The sequence below is a fragment of the Podarcis gaigeae genome (assembly GCF_964106915.1).
Source record: "Podarcis gaigeae genome assembly, chromosome: 4".
Taxonomy (NCBI): domain Eukaryota; kingdom Metazoa; phylum Chordata; class Lepidosauria; order Squamata; family Lacertidae; genus Podarcis; species Podarcis gaigeae.
The window spans coordinates 97,980,214-97,995,931 of record NC_139677.1 but is presented as its reverse complement, the minus strand read 5'-3'; the positions used below and the strand labels follow the sequence as shown (position 1 = coordinate 97,995,931).

At 47.7% G+C, this 15,718-nt stretch overlaps 1 protein-coding gene across 1 annotated transcript in view; it reads right to left on the bottom strand.

Annotated features, from left to right (window-relative positions):
* Window positions 1-1,070: 1,070 nt before the first annotated feature.
* The window catches only part of INTS4 (integrator complex subunit 4), a 38,131-nt gene continuing 23,483 nt past the window's right edge, over window positions 1,071-15,718 (bottom strand). The window contains exons 15-23 of the mRNA XM_083736315.1: window positions 13,596-13,753; window positions 11,755-11,848; window positions 9,544-9,624; window positions 8,884-9,014; window positions 7,905-7,964; window positions 7,087-7,246; window positions 5,152-5,295; window positions 3,377-3,497; window positions 1,071-1,817 (exon numbers count right to left, since the gene is read on the bottom strand). Coding sequence (XP_083592441.1) covers window positions 1,624-1,817; window positions 3,377-3,497; window positions 5,152-5,295; window positions 7,087-7,246; window positions 7,905-7,964; window positions 8,884-9,014; window positions 9,544-9,624; window positions 11,755-11,848; window positions 13,596-13,753 — 1,143 coding nt within the window. The 3' untranslated portion in view covers window positions 1,071-1,623. The remainder of the gene's footprint in view (window positions 1,818-3,376; window positions 3,498-5,151; window positions 5,296-7,086; window positions 7,247-7,904; window positions 7,965-8,883; window positions 9,015-9,543; window positions 9,625-11,754; window positions 11,849-13,595; window positions 13,754-15,718) is intronic.

Here is a 15,718-nt window from a genome sequence, read left to right as displayed (position 1 = left end):
TGGGTCGCAGCAGGCACCAGCTACCGTATTTTTCGCTCTATAGGATGCACTTTTCCCCCTCCAAAAATTAAGGGAAAATGTGTGTGCATCCTGTGGAGTGAATGCATGCTCCTTGGCTTCAGTGAAAGCAACGCGAAGCCTCCGAAGCGCAGAGGGAGCACTCCATCAGTGCGCACTGACCCCTCTCGCTCTCCAGGCTTCACGGATAGCCGCTGAAGCCTTTGGAGCGCAGCAGGAACTTGCGCTGCGCTCCAAAGGCTTCAGGTTCCTTTTGCTGAAGCCGGGAGAGCAAGACTCCTGGCTTCAGCAGAGAGGGAGAGCTGCCCAGCGCCCCTTCAGCCAAGCGGGAGGAGAAATGGAAGGGGGTCCATTTCTCCTGCCGCTTCGCTGAAGGGGCTCTGAGCAGAGAGGGGGAGAATTTGTTTTTCTTGTTCTCCCCCTCTAAAACAAGGTGCATCCTATGGTCGGGTGCATCCTATAGAGCAGAAAATATGGCACATTGCGAGGCACAGTGGCACATGTTAAAAAATCAGAGAGCCTTGAATAAATTAATGGTGGTCCCAACGGCAGGAGAGACTATGAACCGTTCCAATTTTAGTATATGTGCTGCCGAAGCGATCTGCGACCTCTATGGGGATATCAGGTCACTGTTTATTTCCCCTATCGTTCAGAAATTTCCAGGTCGATCTGAATCTCAGCGGCTGAAAATCCTACTAGGAGATAAAAACCCAGAAGTAACACGGAAAGTGGCCAAATTTTCTGCGGCTGCGATCAAGCGGAGGGCATTAGCTGTAAAAAAGTAAAAGACTTGACCCCTGGACAAGCCCCCTCATTTTTTAAGTCTATACATACATTGTAGTGCGTGTGTGCGTGTGTGTGTGTGTGTATGTGCATATGTGTATTGCTTTTATGTATAATTTTACAATTTTTAATTGACACCATTACTCCCCTTGTAAACTAGCGTTGTTGTTTTTTTCTGGTCTATGACCGTAATAAATTAATTCATTCATTCATATGAACCACACTTTTAAGATAAGGGAGTTGTTCTCAAGGACGACTGCTGTAGACAGTTATCAGCTCATAGGAAAAGAAATGCCCCTTCCTAATTTAATATATATATATATATATACAGCAGGCACAGAGAAATAATCGGCTCCGGGACTTTTCTCAATGGAGGATGCCAGGAGCCCTTGGCTGTTGTTGAGCCCCTGCCCACAACATCCTGCCAGCCATGTGTTTCCTCCGCAATTGGAGGCCGGCCTGTGGTCTCTGAGTTTTGGAAAGTGTGGAAGAGCCATGTCCTTGGCATGGCTGAGGATGCTTCTCATGAACCCCGTAGCAGCACTGGGGTACCCAGAAAGCCTTCTGTGTATTTGCAACAACTCTGACGATCAGTCAGATGGGAAGCCGGTTTGGTGGTTGATTCAATCCGGGGGCGTCTCAATTTCTGCCAGCCAGGAAACATTCCGAAGACAAAACCGCTCGATTTTAAGAGTGATTTCCCGCCCTTGCACCGCAGTCCCACCTTGATCTTCCGTGTGCATATGCCAACCGAGCTTAGAAGGGTCTCAGATCTCCCGCAGGAATCCTATCAATTAAAAAAGGGTCCTTCAAAGGCAGCCATCACCGCCTGGCTGGCTTGGGCATGATGTAAACTTTGACAGGCTTGCTGAAAGGGATGGTTCCCTCGATGCCATTCTCAGCCTGGGGGGGCAGGTCCAGACTGTCTCCCCAGGTGGTACGCGAGAGCCTCGCAGATGTTTTGTTTCGATCCGAACCATACGCCAGCAGGAGCCGCACTTCGATCTGACAGGGCTCTGGGGGTGTAAAAAGGGAGCCAGTTATAAGAAGCTAAGTAGAGCCCTGCCAGGTTAGACTACCTAGTCCGGCATCCTGCTTTCATAGTGGCTAACTAGGTGCAACAGTGCTCTCCCCCTCCTGTGGTTTCTGGCAGCTGATCTCCAGTGCAGGCAGACTTAAGGTCAAAAACAAAAGTTAGGCACCCCTGTCTTAAACTACAAATTGAGTGCAACAAGCAGTATGGCAGGGGTGGGGGAACCTGTGGGACATGAAGGAGCGTCTCCACCCCCATCGTTCAGTTCCACTGAGGTCCAGCTCCGAGGGCCTTTTGGCGGTTCCCTCACTGCAAGAAGTGAGGTTACAGGGAACCAGGCAGAGGGCCTTCTCGGTGCTGACACCCGCCCTGTGGAACGCCCGCCCTTCAGATGTCAAGGAAATAAACATCTACAATGGTACCTCTGGTTACATACTTAATTCGTTCCAGAGGTCCATTCTTAACCTGAAACTGTTCTTAACCTGAAGAACCACTTTAGCTAATGGGGCCTCCGGCTGCTGCTGCTGTGCCGCCACCGCACAATTTCTGTTCTCATCCTGAAGCAAAGTTCTTAACCTGAGGTACTATTTCTGGGTTAGCGGAGTCTTTAACCTGAAGCGTATGTAACCCGAGGCCCCGCTATACCTGACTTTTAGAAGACATCTGAAGGCAGCCTGTGTAGGGAAGTTTTTCATATTTGATCTTTTATCTTGTTTTTAATATTCTGTTGGGAGCCGCTCAGAGTGGCTGGGGGAACCCAGACAGATGGGCAGGGTATAAATTGTTGTTGTCCACCTCCCATCATCCCTGTTTAGGCCATGCTGTCTGAGGCTGCTGGGAATTGGGAGTGCAATAATATATGAAAGACTGTAGCTTCTCCATCCATGAAGTACTGCATCACAAACTTTAAATTATCCTAGTATGGTTTGTTTTTTAACAAGCAATTGTCTATTGTTCTATATAACCTGTTGAGCCAACAAGAGCGAGCTCCTATACAGTGGTGCCCCGCAAGACGAAAAACCCACTAGACGAAAGGGTTTTCCGTTTTGGAGGCGCTTCGCAAGACAGATTTCCCTATGGGCTTGCTTCGCAAGACAAAAATGTCTTGCAAGTTCTTGTGAGTTTTTTCCCTTTTTTCCCCATTTTCTAAGCCGCTAAGCCGCTTATCTGCTAAAAGCCGCTAAGCCGCTCATAGCGCTAAGCCGCTAATGGGCTTGCTTCGCAAGACGAAAAAACCGCTAGACGAAGAGACTCGCGGAACGGATTCTTTTCGTCTTGCGAGGCACCACTGTAGCTTGAACCACATTGAAATCTTTCTCTAGCACTGAATGCATGGCATTTTCTAGGAGACGGGCGGTTAATTCAACCCATCATATATCTTGTGCCTTTTCTGGCGACTTGCTGCATTGGTTTCCTCCTGCCGCTAGCAGCAGAAAGAAGCCACAGAACCCCTAAGGTTCTGGAAGTGCTCAAGCGAAACCTGCACCGTAAAGACTTCCCCGTGCAGAACCAAGGATCCACTGGATCCAGCATCCTCCTTACCTGTCCAGGCAGTGTGAGAGAGGTAAACCTGAGTAATTAACCGGTGCCTTCCGGGAGCGGGGTTTCGAAAGTCTGCTGGTTTAGGATGGATGAGCTGTGCCTGCCCATCAGGGTATACAACCTATAAGGGAAGAGAGGGATTTGTCAATGCTGAGACACAGGGAGTCAGGAACACGGAGGCCCTATGCAAACGTTACCCGCATTATGTAGGGCATAATTGTGAGCACACTGAAAGGGGGACAACAGCACAGTTTCAGCCCAGCTTCCCCAAGGTAAAGGACTCTTCCTTCAACAATGCATCATGAGCTTCTTCGTGGCTGCCTGGAGTTTTTGCATTCGGTTTTCTTTGCAGATAAAGGTAAAGGGTAAAGGGACCCCTGACCGTTAGGTCCAGTCGTGGCCGACTCAGGGTTGCGGCGCTCATCTCGCTTTATTGGCCGAGGGAGCCGGCGTACAGCTTCCGGGTCATGTGGCCAGCATGACTAAGCCGCTTCTGGCGAACCAGAGCAGCGCACGGAAACACCGTTTACCTTCCCACCGGAGCGATACTTATTTATCTACTTGCACTTTGACGTGCTTTCGAACTGCTAGGTTGGCAGGAGCAAGGACCGAGCAACGGGAGCTCACCCCGTTGCGGGGATTCAAACCGCCGACCTTCTGATCAGCAAGTCCTAGACTCTGTGGTATAACCCACAACAATGTGCAAAAAAGAGTTGCTGAAGCGAGAAGACCCTCCCCCCAAACACACACCCGACACACACATCTAGCGATGGGCAAATCTGTCCATTTCGATTTCTCTCGTTTCCTTGTTTTTCCCGTCTTAAGTACACTCCTCCACATTTTTACATCAGTTTTCCATTATTGTTTTAAAAGTCCTCGTGAAAATTAATCAGCATTTCAGGGTGCATTTCTGCTAATGAACACATTTCTGTGTGCAATTTTGCCCAAGATACACATTTTTGCAAAGCTGTATACCTGAAGGAGCGTCTCCACTCCCATCGTTCTGCCTGGACACTGAGGTCTGGTGCCGAGGGCCTTCTGGCGGTTCCCTCCATGCGAGAACCAGGCAGAGGGCCTTCCCAGTAGTGGCACCTGCCGTGTGGAATGCCCTCTCACCAGATGTCAAAGAGAAAAACAACTACCAGACTTTTAGAAGACATCTGAAGGCAGCCCTGTTTAGGGAAGCTTTTAATGTTTAATAGACTATTGTATTTTAATATTCTGTTGGAAGCCACCCAGAGTGACTGGGGAAACCCAGCCAGATGGGCTGGGTATAAATAAATCATCATCATCATCATTATTATTATTGCTTTCTCCATTATACTGAATTTGCGTATGTTATTTTTCACTAGTATTTGAATTTTTAAGGCACGCTTTATCCCAGTACATGTTATTTGGCTGCGGAACTGCATTGCAAAATCTGGAGAAGTACAAATGTTTCAGTCCCTTTCTTGTTTCAGAAAAAGCGAATTAAACAGGTTTGCCTTTAAATGCAGACAGACACAGTTTTTTCTCCTATTCCCACCAACCTAAAAGCGTGGCGCTGCTTCAGTCTCTACTTCATCATACTCCATGCGCAGGCATAGGACTAAGGCAGCCTTCCCCAATCTGCTGCCTTCCAGATGTTTCGGACTACAATTCCCATCATCCCTGACCAAAGGCAATGATGGCTGGGGCTGATGGGAGTTGGAGTCCCAAACAGCTGGAGGGTGCCCAGGTTGATAAAAGCTGGTTCCGACCATTGGGGCAATCCTTAATGCTTTTATTCCCCTTACCTGAACTTTAACAGTGCCTTGTGGATCCTGCACGTGTTCCAGAGTTGCATCGACGTCGAGCGCAACCACTAATCCCGACGTGAAGCGCAAGGGGTTGTCCGATTCTCCTGCCGGCTCAATGATGGTGGCAGTCGCTCGGTGGATCTGCAGAAGGAAGATGCCAAATCATATATACACACTGCCACACATACTTCTCAAAATTCCTGTTTGTTATTTCCAACACACACACACATTTTTATTTGGGCTTGGAAAAATGTATTCAGTCGTTTGTCAGTTTACAGAGGCGGCAACGAAGGAGCATGCTGTTGGCCAAAGCAAAACAGGTGCAGGAGCCCAGGACCCTAAACGATTCCAACTTCTTCAATGGACTCTAGAAACGTAGTACAATGTAGTTCGAATAATCATTACCACCGCTTAGTATACTGAGATATGAGCAAGCCTTCCTCCCTAAATGTTACTCTTTGCAACTTCAAAGCACATCTTAATATCCTGCTTTGTTTTGTAGCTGGGAACCATGGTTTCCCGGTTTGGATGAAGTAGGAAACCATGGTTGGAACCTTCCGAGTTTGATTGCTCAGTTGGGAAGGGAGGAGAAAAGAGGTGTTCTGCACAGGCAAACCACCACCCCCACTTTCATATTTTGGCTTACAGTGGTACCTTGGTTTTTAAATGCCTTGGTATTCAAACAACTTGGAACCCAAACACTGCAAACCCGGGAGTAAGTGTTCCGGTTTGTGAACTTTTTTCGGAAGCCAAACATGGTCAGTTTTGAGTGCCACACTTCCGTTTTGAGTGTTACACTGAGGTCTGTCTGTTTTTGCTATTTATTTTGCTGTTTTGTTTTTGTGACTGTGGAACCCAGTTCAGCTACTGATTGACTGATCGATTGTGTGACTGCAGTACATTGCTTATTGCTTTCATTTTATGGATCAATGGTCTCGTTAGATAGTAAAATCCATGTTAAATTGCTGTTTTACAGGTTGTTTTTTAAAGCCTGGAAAGGATTAATCCATTTTGCATTACTTTCTATGTGAAAGTGCACCTTGGTTTTGGAACGCTTTGGTTTTGGAACAGACTTCCGGAATGGATTAAGTTTGAGAACCAAGGTACCGCTGTATTAGGAATACATATGATCATCCATTGTTAAAACAATGCTCAAGGCAGCTTACACTATGAAAAGATTTATATAATTACAAGCATTAAAAAGTCATAAAAATAAATAAGGCACATCAGAAAGTACATAACCGAGGGTCATTCCATCGCATCCATTATGAATAAATTTATAAAGTTCGTTTATATGGCGATTCATATAAGAAACATGCAAATACCATTAAACAGCTGCTTTTAAAATTACTTCAAGTAGTTGTTTAGGGAAGCTTTTAATGTTTAACAGGTTATTGTATTTTAGTGTTTTGTTGGAAGCCACCCAGAGTGGCTGGGGAAACCCAGCCAGATGAGCAGGGTATAAATAAATTATTATTATTATTATTATTATTATTATTATTATTATTATTATTATTACAGTGGTGCCTCGCAATACGAAAAGAATCCGTTCCGCGATTCTCTTCGTCTAGCGGTTTTTTTGTCTTGCGAAGCAAGCCCATTGACAGCTTAGCGGAGTAGCGCTATTAGCGGTCTAGCGGCTTTTAGCGATCAGCTGAGAAGCGGCTTATCAGCGGAACAGCTGATAAGCGGCTTAGCGGCTTAGGAAAAGGGCGAAAAAAGCGAAAAAACCTCGCGGGAACTCGCAAGACATTTTCGTCTTGCGAAGCAACCCCATAGGGAAATTCGTTTTGCAAAGCGCCTCCAAAACGGAAAACACATTAGTCTAGCGGGTTTTCCGTCTTGCGAGGCGTTCGTCTTGCGGGGCACCACTGTATTATTATTATTATTATTATTAAGAGTTGGCTGCCCAGCTGCCAACCAGATACTCACCTTCTCAGGGAGAGGAAGGCAAAGGAAGCAACTCTGCCGCAACGTTGCTTGCAGGATCTTGACGACTTCGGAAGGCTTTGACGTCACTAGTCTGGGCATCAAGTCCAGGAGTTTGTCCACAAAACTGTCTTGCATATGAGGGAGCTCAGAAATGAAGCATCTGTGAAAAAGGGAGAGCGTGGGGAAAAGTTTGGGAGTGCAGGGAAAGCAGATGCTGATCTACCCTCTGCTCAGAGAGGATACCCACCCAAGGAATCCTTAGTCTCGTATCTGGGGCAACCTTAGTCTCACCCACAAGAAAATCCGATACGGTGTGCCTGGGCCTTTCAAAGTAAAAACTTGGAAAGAGCCCATGGTGAAAAAGGTTGGCCTTTGATTGCTTGCTGCACAGCTACAGGGAAAAAGCAACCATGCTTGTTTGGATGAAGCCTCTGCAGTTGCCAATAAGGAGCTGAAAGGGGGCTTTTAATCTATTTTTTATAGAGGAGCACGGAGTCCTTTTGAGTTCCCATCTGGAGTCTGACATGATAGAGCCTAGGTATACAGTGGTACCTCGGGTTACATACGCTTCAGGTTACATACGCTTCAGGTTACAGACTCTGCTAACCCAGAAATAGTACCTCGGGTTAAGAACTTTCCTTCAGGATGTGAACATAAATTGTGCTCCGGTGGTGCGGCAGCAGTAAGAGGCCCCTTTAGCTAAAGTGGTGCTTCAGCTTAAGAACAGTTTCAGGTTAAGAACGGACCTCCAGAACGAATTAAGTACTTAACTCGAGGTACCACTGTAGAGCCTGAGTCCCCTAAACAAGGAAACATACCTCTGAAAAGAGTCCACCTCCTGCAAAAACTTCTCGCACATTCCAAAGAGAGGTTCCACTCTGGAAATGAACAACAATTTTATTATTTATATGCCGCCCATCTGATTGGGTTGCCCCAGCCACTCTGGGCAGCTTCCAACTAAATATTAAAAACACAAAAAAAGATAAAAAGGTTGGCAGAAGCTGGGACGGAGCAACGGAAGCTCACCCTGTCGCAGGGATTTGAACCGCTGACCTTCCGATTGGCAAGCTCAAGAGGCTCAGTGGTTTAGACCACAGTGCCACCCGCATCCCTATGTCATTCAAATAGCATAGCAGAGATCCTAGAATCATGCCATCATAGAACTGTAGAGTTGGAAGGGCTCCAAGGGTCATCTTGCCCCTTGCAATGAAGGGCATCTCAACTAAAGCATCTACAGTTCTACTGTTAGAACAGCTCTTACTATCAGAGAGTTCTTCGTGAATTTGAGTCATGCTAGGGACGCGAGTGGCGTTGTGGGTTAAACCACAGAGCCTAAGGCGGTTCGAATCCCCACGACGGGGTGAGCTCCCGTTGCTCGGTCCCTGCTCCTGCCAACCTAGCAGTTTGAAAGTTTGAAAGCACGTCAAAGTGCAAGTAGATAAATAGGTACCACTCCGGCGGGAAGGTAAACGGCATTTCCCTGCGCTGCTCTGGTTCACCAGAAGCGGCTTAGTCATGCTGGCCACGTGACCCGGAAGCTGTACGCCGGCTCCCTCGGCCAGTAAAGCGAGATGAGCACCGCAATCCCGGAGTTGTCCACGACTGGACCTAATGGTCAGAGGTCCCTTTATCTTTGCACTAGGACCTAATCCCAACATCACTGCTATTTTACCCCACTAGCTGCTCAGTATCCAACATTTTCTGGACCTTCCACGGCCAACCACAGCATTTGCCTCCAGCTATTAAAATCTTGCAGTTCAAGTCCAGAACATCCCAAAGCTCAGAGATTTCCCTTACCCTCTCGTAGTCCGCACCGTGACTATCAGCTGCAAGGCTTTCGCCTGCAGCCGCATGTGGTGGATGATGACCACTTGCTTGTGTTCAACGCCGCTGTACATGAACTCCATCTTGTACGTTTCTTCCATAATCTAGACAAGGAAACAGCACTTTTCTCAATTCTGGACAGATTTACCACCGGAGTGCTGGCACAGACAGATGGGAATCTGCAGAACTAGTTCAAGACAGACTGAGGCAAAAATGTGCTACTACAGTGGTACCTCGGGTTACATACGCTTCAGGTTACATACGCTTCAGGTTACAAACTCCGCTAACCCAGAAATAGTGCTTCAGGTTAAGAACTTTGCTTCTGGATGAGAACAAAAATTGTGCTGCGGTGGCATGGCGGCAGCAGGAGGCCCCATTAGCTAAAGTGGTGCTTCAGGTTAAGAACAGTTTCAGGTTAAGAATGGACCTCCGGAACGAATTAAGTACTTAACCCGAGGTACCGCTGTATAAGCATTAGATTTTTATTTTTATTTTTTAAAAATAAGCTCTGGAATCTGCAAGCCAATAGCACATAATTAAGTAAAAACACACACATACACACAAGGAGCCTACAAATGCTCAGCGATTTCTGCCTCTGTGAAACGTGTGTTTGTTTTTTCCACCCTGCCTTACCTGTTTTGCAGCGGTTGCTGCCAGGGCGTTCTGCTTCACATACAGTGGGGCTGCGACATTCCACAGTTTCTCCTGGAGAGCCTGAAAGAGACGTCCAGGAATTAACTGTGATATTGGCCTGTGCAACCCAGGAGTTGAAACCTAAGCTGGGCTCTTTGGGCTGGAGGGCGAACGGAGGAAAGGATGCAATTTCGCCTTCCCTCTCAGGACGTTGTGAGGGCGTCCCCCTGCTGGATCAAGTCGAAAGGCCTTTCAAGGGAGAGCAAGTCGCTTCCCACAGGAGCCCGAAGGAAGCTCCCAAGCAAGAAGGGAACGCCAGCAGCCCTCTCTCGTGGTTGGCTTGTCCAGCAAGTGGCATTGAGTGGTAAACTGCCCTGAACATAGAGGCCCTTGCAAGGTATCAGACCCTTCCCTAGCCCTGCTTTGCATCCTCCTGAGCTGTTTCTGCCTGGCTGGACTATGTCTTTGAGCTCTGACAATGCTTCTTGCTTGCCTGGAGGAAGGATAGACAAGGGGCGTGAGAGTGTGCATAGAAAATCTACTGCTCAAAAGGCAAAATGGATATTCATTGCTCCAGCCACTTTTGCCTCTCTCTCTACCCAACACTGGCACATGCCCCCCCCCCCAAAAAAGAGGTTGTCACTAAGGGGATGTGGGCCTTGGGGTGAAAAAAGTGTTCTTGCTCCTGATCTAGAGCACAGTAACATCCGTCTGCTGCTGGCTATAAATCTTGGCCGCTGTTATTTTAACGCTGACCACTTCGTGTTAAATGCTTGCTTCTAAAATCTTTTGCCACCCACCCTGTGATCCTCTGAATGGTCGAAAGGTTTAACGAAGAAGTAAACACAGAAAATGACATTCAGCTAAGCCCAAAACTCAGCTTACAGCTTGGTAAGCTTCTAGCTTCCCATGGGGCTTGTCTCATGCTTACTGAACAGAAGAGAGTTCACCTACAATAAACAGCTGCACACAACTCACTGGCTATAGCAGACCCTCCAAGTGTCCCTATTTTCCAGGGACAGTCCTGAATTTACAAAAGCCATCCTGGTTTCTGATTTGATCCCGGAATGTCCCACTTTTCCTTAGGACATCCCTATTTTCACTGTAGAAATGTTAGAAGGTACCGAGTTCTGCGACCCGACCCGACCCCCAAGCCAAAGATATAAGTAACATCTGATGGCAGTCCTGTATAGGGAAGTTTTTAAATGTTCAAATGCTTAATGTCTTATAATGGTTTTTATGTATGTTGGAAGCTGCCCTGAGTGGCTGGGGCAACCCAGTCAGATGGGCAGGGAATGAATGAATAAAACAAAAAATAAAATAAAATATCATTATTATGCAGTAAGGTAAAGGTAAAGGGACCATGAGCATTAGGTCCAGTCGTGGCCGACTCTGGGGTTGCAGCGCTCATCTCGCTTTATTGGCCGAGGGAGCCGGCGTACAGCTTTTGGGTCATGTGGCCAGCATGACTAAGCCGCTTCTGACAAACCAGAGCAGCGCACGGAAATGCCGTTTACCTTCCCGCCGGAGTGGTACCTATTTATCTACTTGCACTTTGACGTGCTTTCAAACTGCTAGGTTGGCAGGAGCAGGGACCGAGCAACGGGAGCTCACCCCGTGGCGGGGATTCGAACCGCCGACCTTCTGATCGGCAAGTCCTAGGCTCTGTGGTTTAACCCACAGCACCACCCACGTCCCCTATTATGCAGTAGGATTTTCCTATTTTCATCATGGAATGTTGGAGGGTATGTTGACCGTCTCACACCAAGCAGTCTCCATCCACTTACCAACTATTTCTGCATCTTAACAGATCGTGTACCCAGTTTACAGGATTGGGGGTTGGGGAGTGCTGAAGGAAGCTAGAATTTTTTTTCCTGCAAAGCCAGCAAATGCCATAGCTCCAAAGTCTGCCGAGTCAGCTCCTAGCTAATGTGCTGAATCCCAGTTCTGTTTACCTAATACATCTTCCGTGACTTCCTGGACTTCCTCTGGAGGTACAAATTGGCAATTTCACACTGAGCAAAGCAGGGGGTCTCTGGGCTTTGGGCAGGAAATAACACATGAACACACACACACAGGGTTTGACTGGCTTTGAACTGCCTGCGTGTTGTTCACTGTCTGCTAGATTTTTAAGCGGCATGGGCATCACCCCACAACATACTGGAAAAGTTCAGGAAAGGGGACCAGGTGTTGCTCCAGAGAAAGCCCTACCTTAATGAGAAGCAGCTGGCATCGAAGGTAAGTGGCCGAGAAGTCGGCCACCCCAGCCAAGTCGGACTGGAGCTCTCCAAACCTCTGGAGATCCCTAGAGCAAAGAGGAAGAGGGATAAAAACATGCTTGGTTTAATGGGGTGGCGAGGAGCCTGTTTTGTTTACTGAGAGGCGGTTAACACAATGTGAAGAGTTTGGATTTGGATTTGATATCCCATTTTATCACTACCCGAAGGAGTCTCAAAGCGGCCAACAATCTCCTCCCCCCACAACAAACACTCTGTGAGGTGAGTGGGGCTGAGAGACTTCAGAGAAGTGTGACTGGCCCAAGGTCACCCAGCAGCTGCATGTGGAGGAGCGGGGAAGCGAACCCGGTTCACCAGATTACAAGCCCACCGCTCTTAACCTCTACACTACACTGGCTCTGAGTTAATGACCTCTGACATCTCTTTTGCTTATACGCTCCCAGGAATAAATGGAGGAGAATAAAAAGCGAGTCAACAAGGGCTGCAAGGATGTCACGGGGCGTGGCCAACACTGCAGAATTGTAGAGTTGGGGCCCCAAGGGTCATCTAGCCCAACCCCTTTCAATGCAGGAATCTCCACTAGATCATCCACAACAGATGGCCACCCAACCTCAGCTTAAAAACCTCCAAGGAAGGAGAGTCCACCGCCTCTTGTGGGAGTCTGTTCCACTGTCAAACACGGTGGTTTTTGCTTACTTCTGAAACATACCTGTGGGCAGCCGTATAATATTGTTTAATTTTTAAAAGGATTTAAAACGAGCACCTGCAACTGCCTCTTGAGCTCACTGTGGGTTTTATTGCAGCATGGTTTTACCGTCACAAGCTTGTATCTGCATGCTGTGCCCGGAGAATTTATTTGACGAGGCATCCCATAAACACAACAACCAAATAAATAAGTCTGAAGCGGTCAGGCCTGCATCTGCGTTGGGATTGTTTTTAAAAGGCTTCAATGCTTTTACTGCTTGCTGCCCTGGGCTCCGTTGCGAGGAGGGGCAGGATATAAATTTAAATACAGTGGTACCTCGGGTTACATACGCTTCAGGTTACATATGCTTCAGGTTACAGCACTAACCCAGAAATAGTGCTTCAGGTTAAGAACTTTGCTTCAGGATGAGAACAGAAATTGTGCTCCGGCAGCGCGGCGTCAGCAGGAGGCCCCATTAGCTAAAGTGGTGCTTCAGGTTAAGAACAGTTTCAGGTTAAGAACGGACCTCCAGAACGAATTAAGTACTTAACCTGAGGTACCACTGTACAGTCATACCTCATGTTACGTCCGCTTCATGTTACGTTCTTTCAGGTTACGTCCCGTGGTGACCCGGAAGTAACAGAAAGGGTTACATCCGGGTTTCGCCGCTCGCGCATGCGCAGAAGTGCAAAATGACATCATGCGCAGAAGCGGCGAATCGCAACCCACGTGTGAGCAGACGCGCCACTGTAGGTTGCACTCTTTTCATGTTGTGAACGGGCTTCCAGAATGGATTCCGTTCGCAACCAGAGGTACCACTGTAGAATAAATAATAGATACCATAGCTCATGTTGGGGAAACAGAGCCCTCGATGACCCAACAGAATCGAGGGCTCCCTGCCGCCAAAGTTTCATTCCACTCTCAGACCCTGCGCCAGAGTTAACATTTATGCAATGTAAAGAGAAAGAGTTGTACCAGAGGACTAAGGATATCTGCACAGGTTCGCTGTTCAACATTTTAAGGAACCTGTGGAACCCAGAAACTGAAAAGCACACACACACAGCATCCCTGAAGGCTCCTCAAATCGGCAAAGGGTCAACGCAGCCTCCTGGTTTTTCAGAAACTATTACCGAATTGTGAATTCAAGCAGCTCCTGGGTGCCCTGTGGGTCTAGGTGCTGAAGGTTGAAAACTCTTTCGAGGCTCTGCTGTAGGAATTCCTGGGAAGGGTCTTCCTGGAGGGCGACGCCGGCAGACACAGGTGAGGACGCCAGCTTTTTCCCAGGCAACTAAGCAAAGAGAGAAAGAGTAGCTAAGTTCAGCAGATCACGTTCCACTTTGGAATCTTCTGTCTCCCCTCTGCACTTTTGCTATCCATCTTCAGTGATGGCATTTCAGTGACTGCTTCCCAAGGAGCAATCAGAGATGAAGACCACCTTCAAGACATGCTGTTGTTTTTCCAAAAGGACTGCTGCAAAGCAAGAGCCAGAAGACCCATGAAAACGAGTGCCTGCAGTAGAATTTGCCCCTTCAAGCGGGCCCTGACATGTGGAAGCTCACCTATAGAAAGCGGATGGCACCCAGTCACTGGCCAATCTGGAAACAGTGGCTCATGTTCTCCTGTCCTGTCCCCTTTATAAAGATCTGAGGAATGAGATCATTACCCCACTCTTACTTACCATCCCAGGCCGCCCATCTGAGGCCACATTGTTCTTTCTTTTATCAGATCAAAATGATCAGACAACAGCAAAGGTTGATAGGTTTATCGAGGGTGCAATGAGATTAAGGGCCACTATCTGAACGATAATCTTGGTCATTTGATTGCCCTTTTTACCCATTGTTGTCTTTTTATTTGTATATATTGCTTGTTTTATGTTGCCATGGCCGTTGGCTAATGTGAATAAAGTTTATCTATCTATCTACCCAATCACTGGCAGAAGAATGATGTAGCCCACTGTGCTTACCAAACTCACCAGGAAAGCAAAAGCCCTCTCATCACTGCTCTAGGTATTAAGCTATGTTTTACTCAGACACACTGAAATCAACGGGCCTAACGCAGTCATGTTCATTCGCTTCAACAGGTCTCTGAGTAAAACACAGCTGAATGCCGCTCTGTGACTGCAGCCTCTAGTGGTACAGTTCACTCCCCATCTCACGACTCTCACAGCTGTACAGTTGCATCTTACAATTCACCCATAGTGGCGTCGGAGGGGAGCCAGCAGCAAACCACACTGAGCCACTTGGAGCTAACCCTTTACAGTGGTGCCTCGCAAGACAAAAAGAATCCGTTCCGCGAGTCTCTTCGTTTAGCGGTTTTTTCGTCTTGCGAAGCAAGCCCATTGACGGCTTAGCGGATTAGCGCTATTAGCGGTTTAGCAGCTTTTAGCAGCTTAGCGGATAAGCGGCTTAGAAAAAGGGGGGGAGGAAAAAACCCCCGCAGGAACTCGCAAGACATTTTCGTCTTGCGAAGCAAGCCCATAGGAAATTCGTTTTGCGAAGCACCTCCAAAACGGAAAACTCTTTCGTCTAGCGAGTTTTCCGTCTTGCGAGGCATTTGTCTTGCGGGGCACCACTGTATTAGCAAAAACATGACCTGCCTGGGAGTGTCAGGCTGAATGAGTACAGCAACTCATCTCCGATAGGTCTTGCTGAGACTGAAGGTCCCTGCTTCCCCACAAAAGTCCCTGTCTCTCCAGGGTGGCCAATGCTTTATGAACCCAGAGCAAGGCCTAATCGCAAGCTCAAAGCATGGCTGCTGGTGGGAGTTGTAGTTCAAAACATTTGAAGGTGTTCTACTAGGAGCCTTGTACCTACGGGACCGCCTCTCCCGGTATGCCCCACGGAGACCCTCAAGGTCCATAAATAGCAACACCTTAGTGGTCCCGAGCCCTAAGGAAATTAGATTAGCTTCAACCAGAGCCAGGGCCTTTTCAACACTGGCCCCAGCCTGGTGGAACGCTCTGCCTCATGAGACCAGGGCCCTGCAGGATCTGATTTCTTTCCGCAGGGCCTGTAAGACAGAGTTGTTCCGCCTGGCCTTTGGGCTGGAGCCAATTTGATTCCCTCCCCCTTTTTCTTTTTTCTTTTCCTTTCTCCTCCTGCGATGAGGCTACGTTTTAATATTTTAATGTTTCAATATTTTAAGGTTGTATTTTAATCTTGTTTTTAAGTTGTATTCATTCAACTTGTTTTTATTATTGCTTGTTAGCCGCCCTGAGCCCGGCTTTGGCTGGGGAGGGCGGGGTATAAATAAA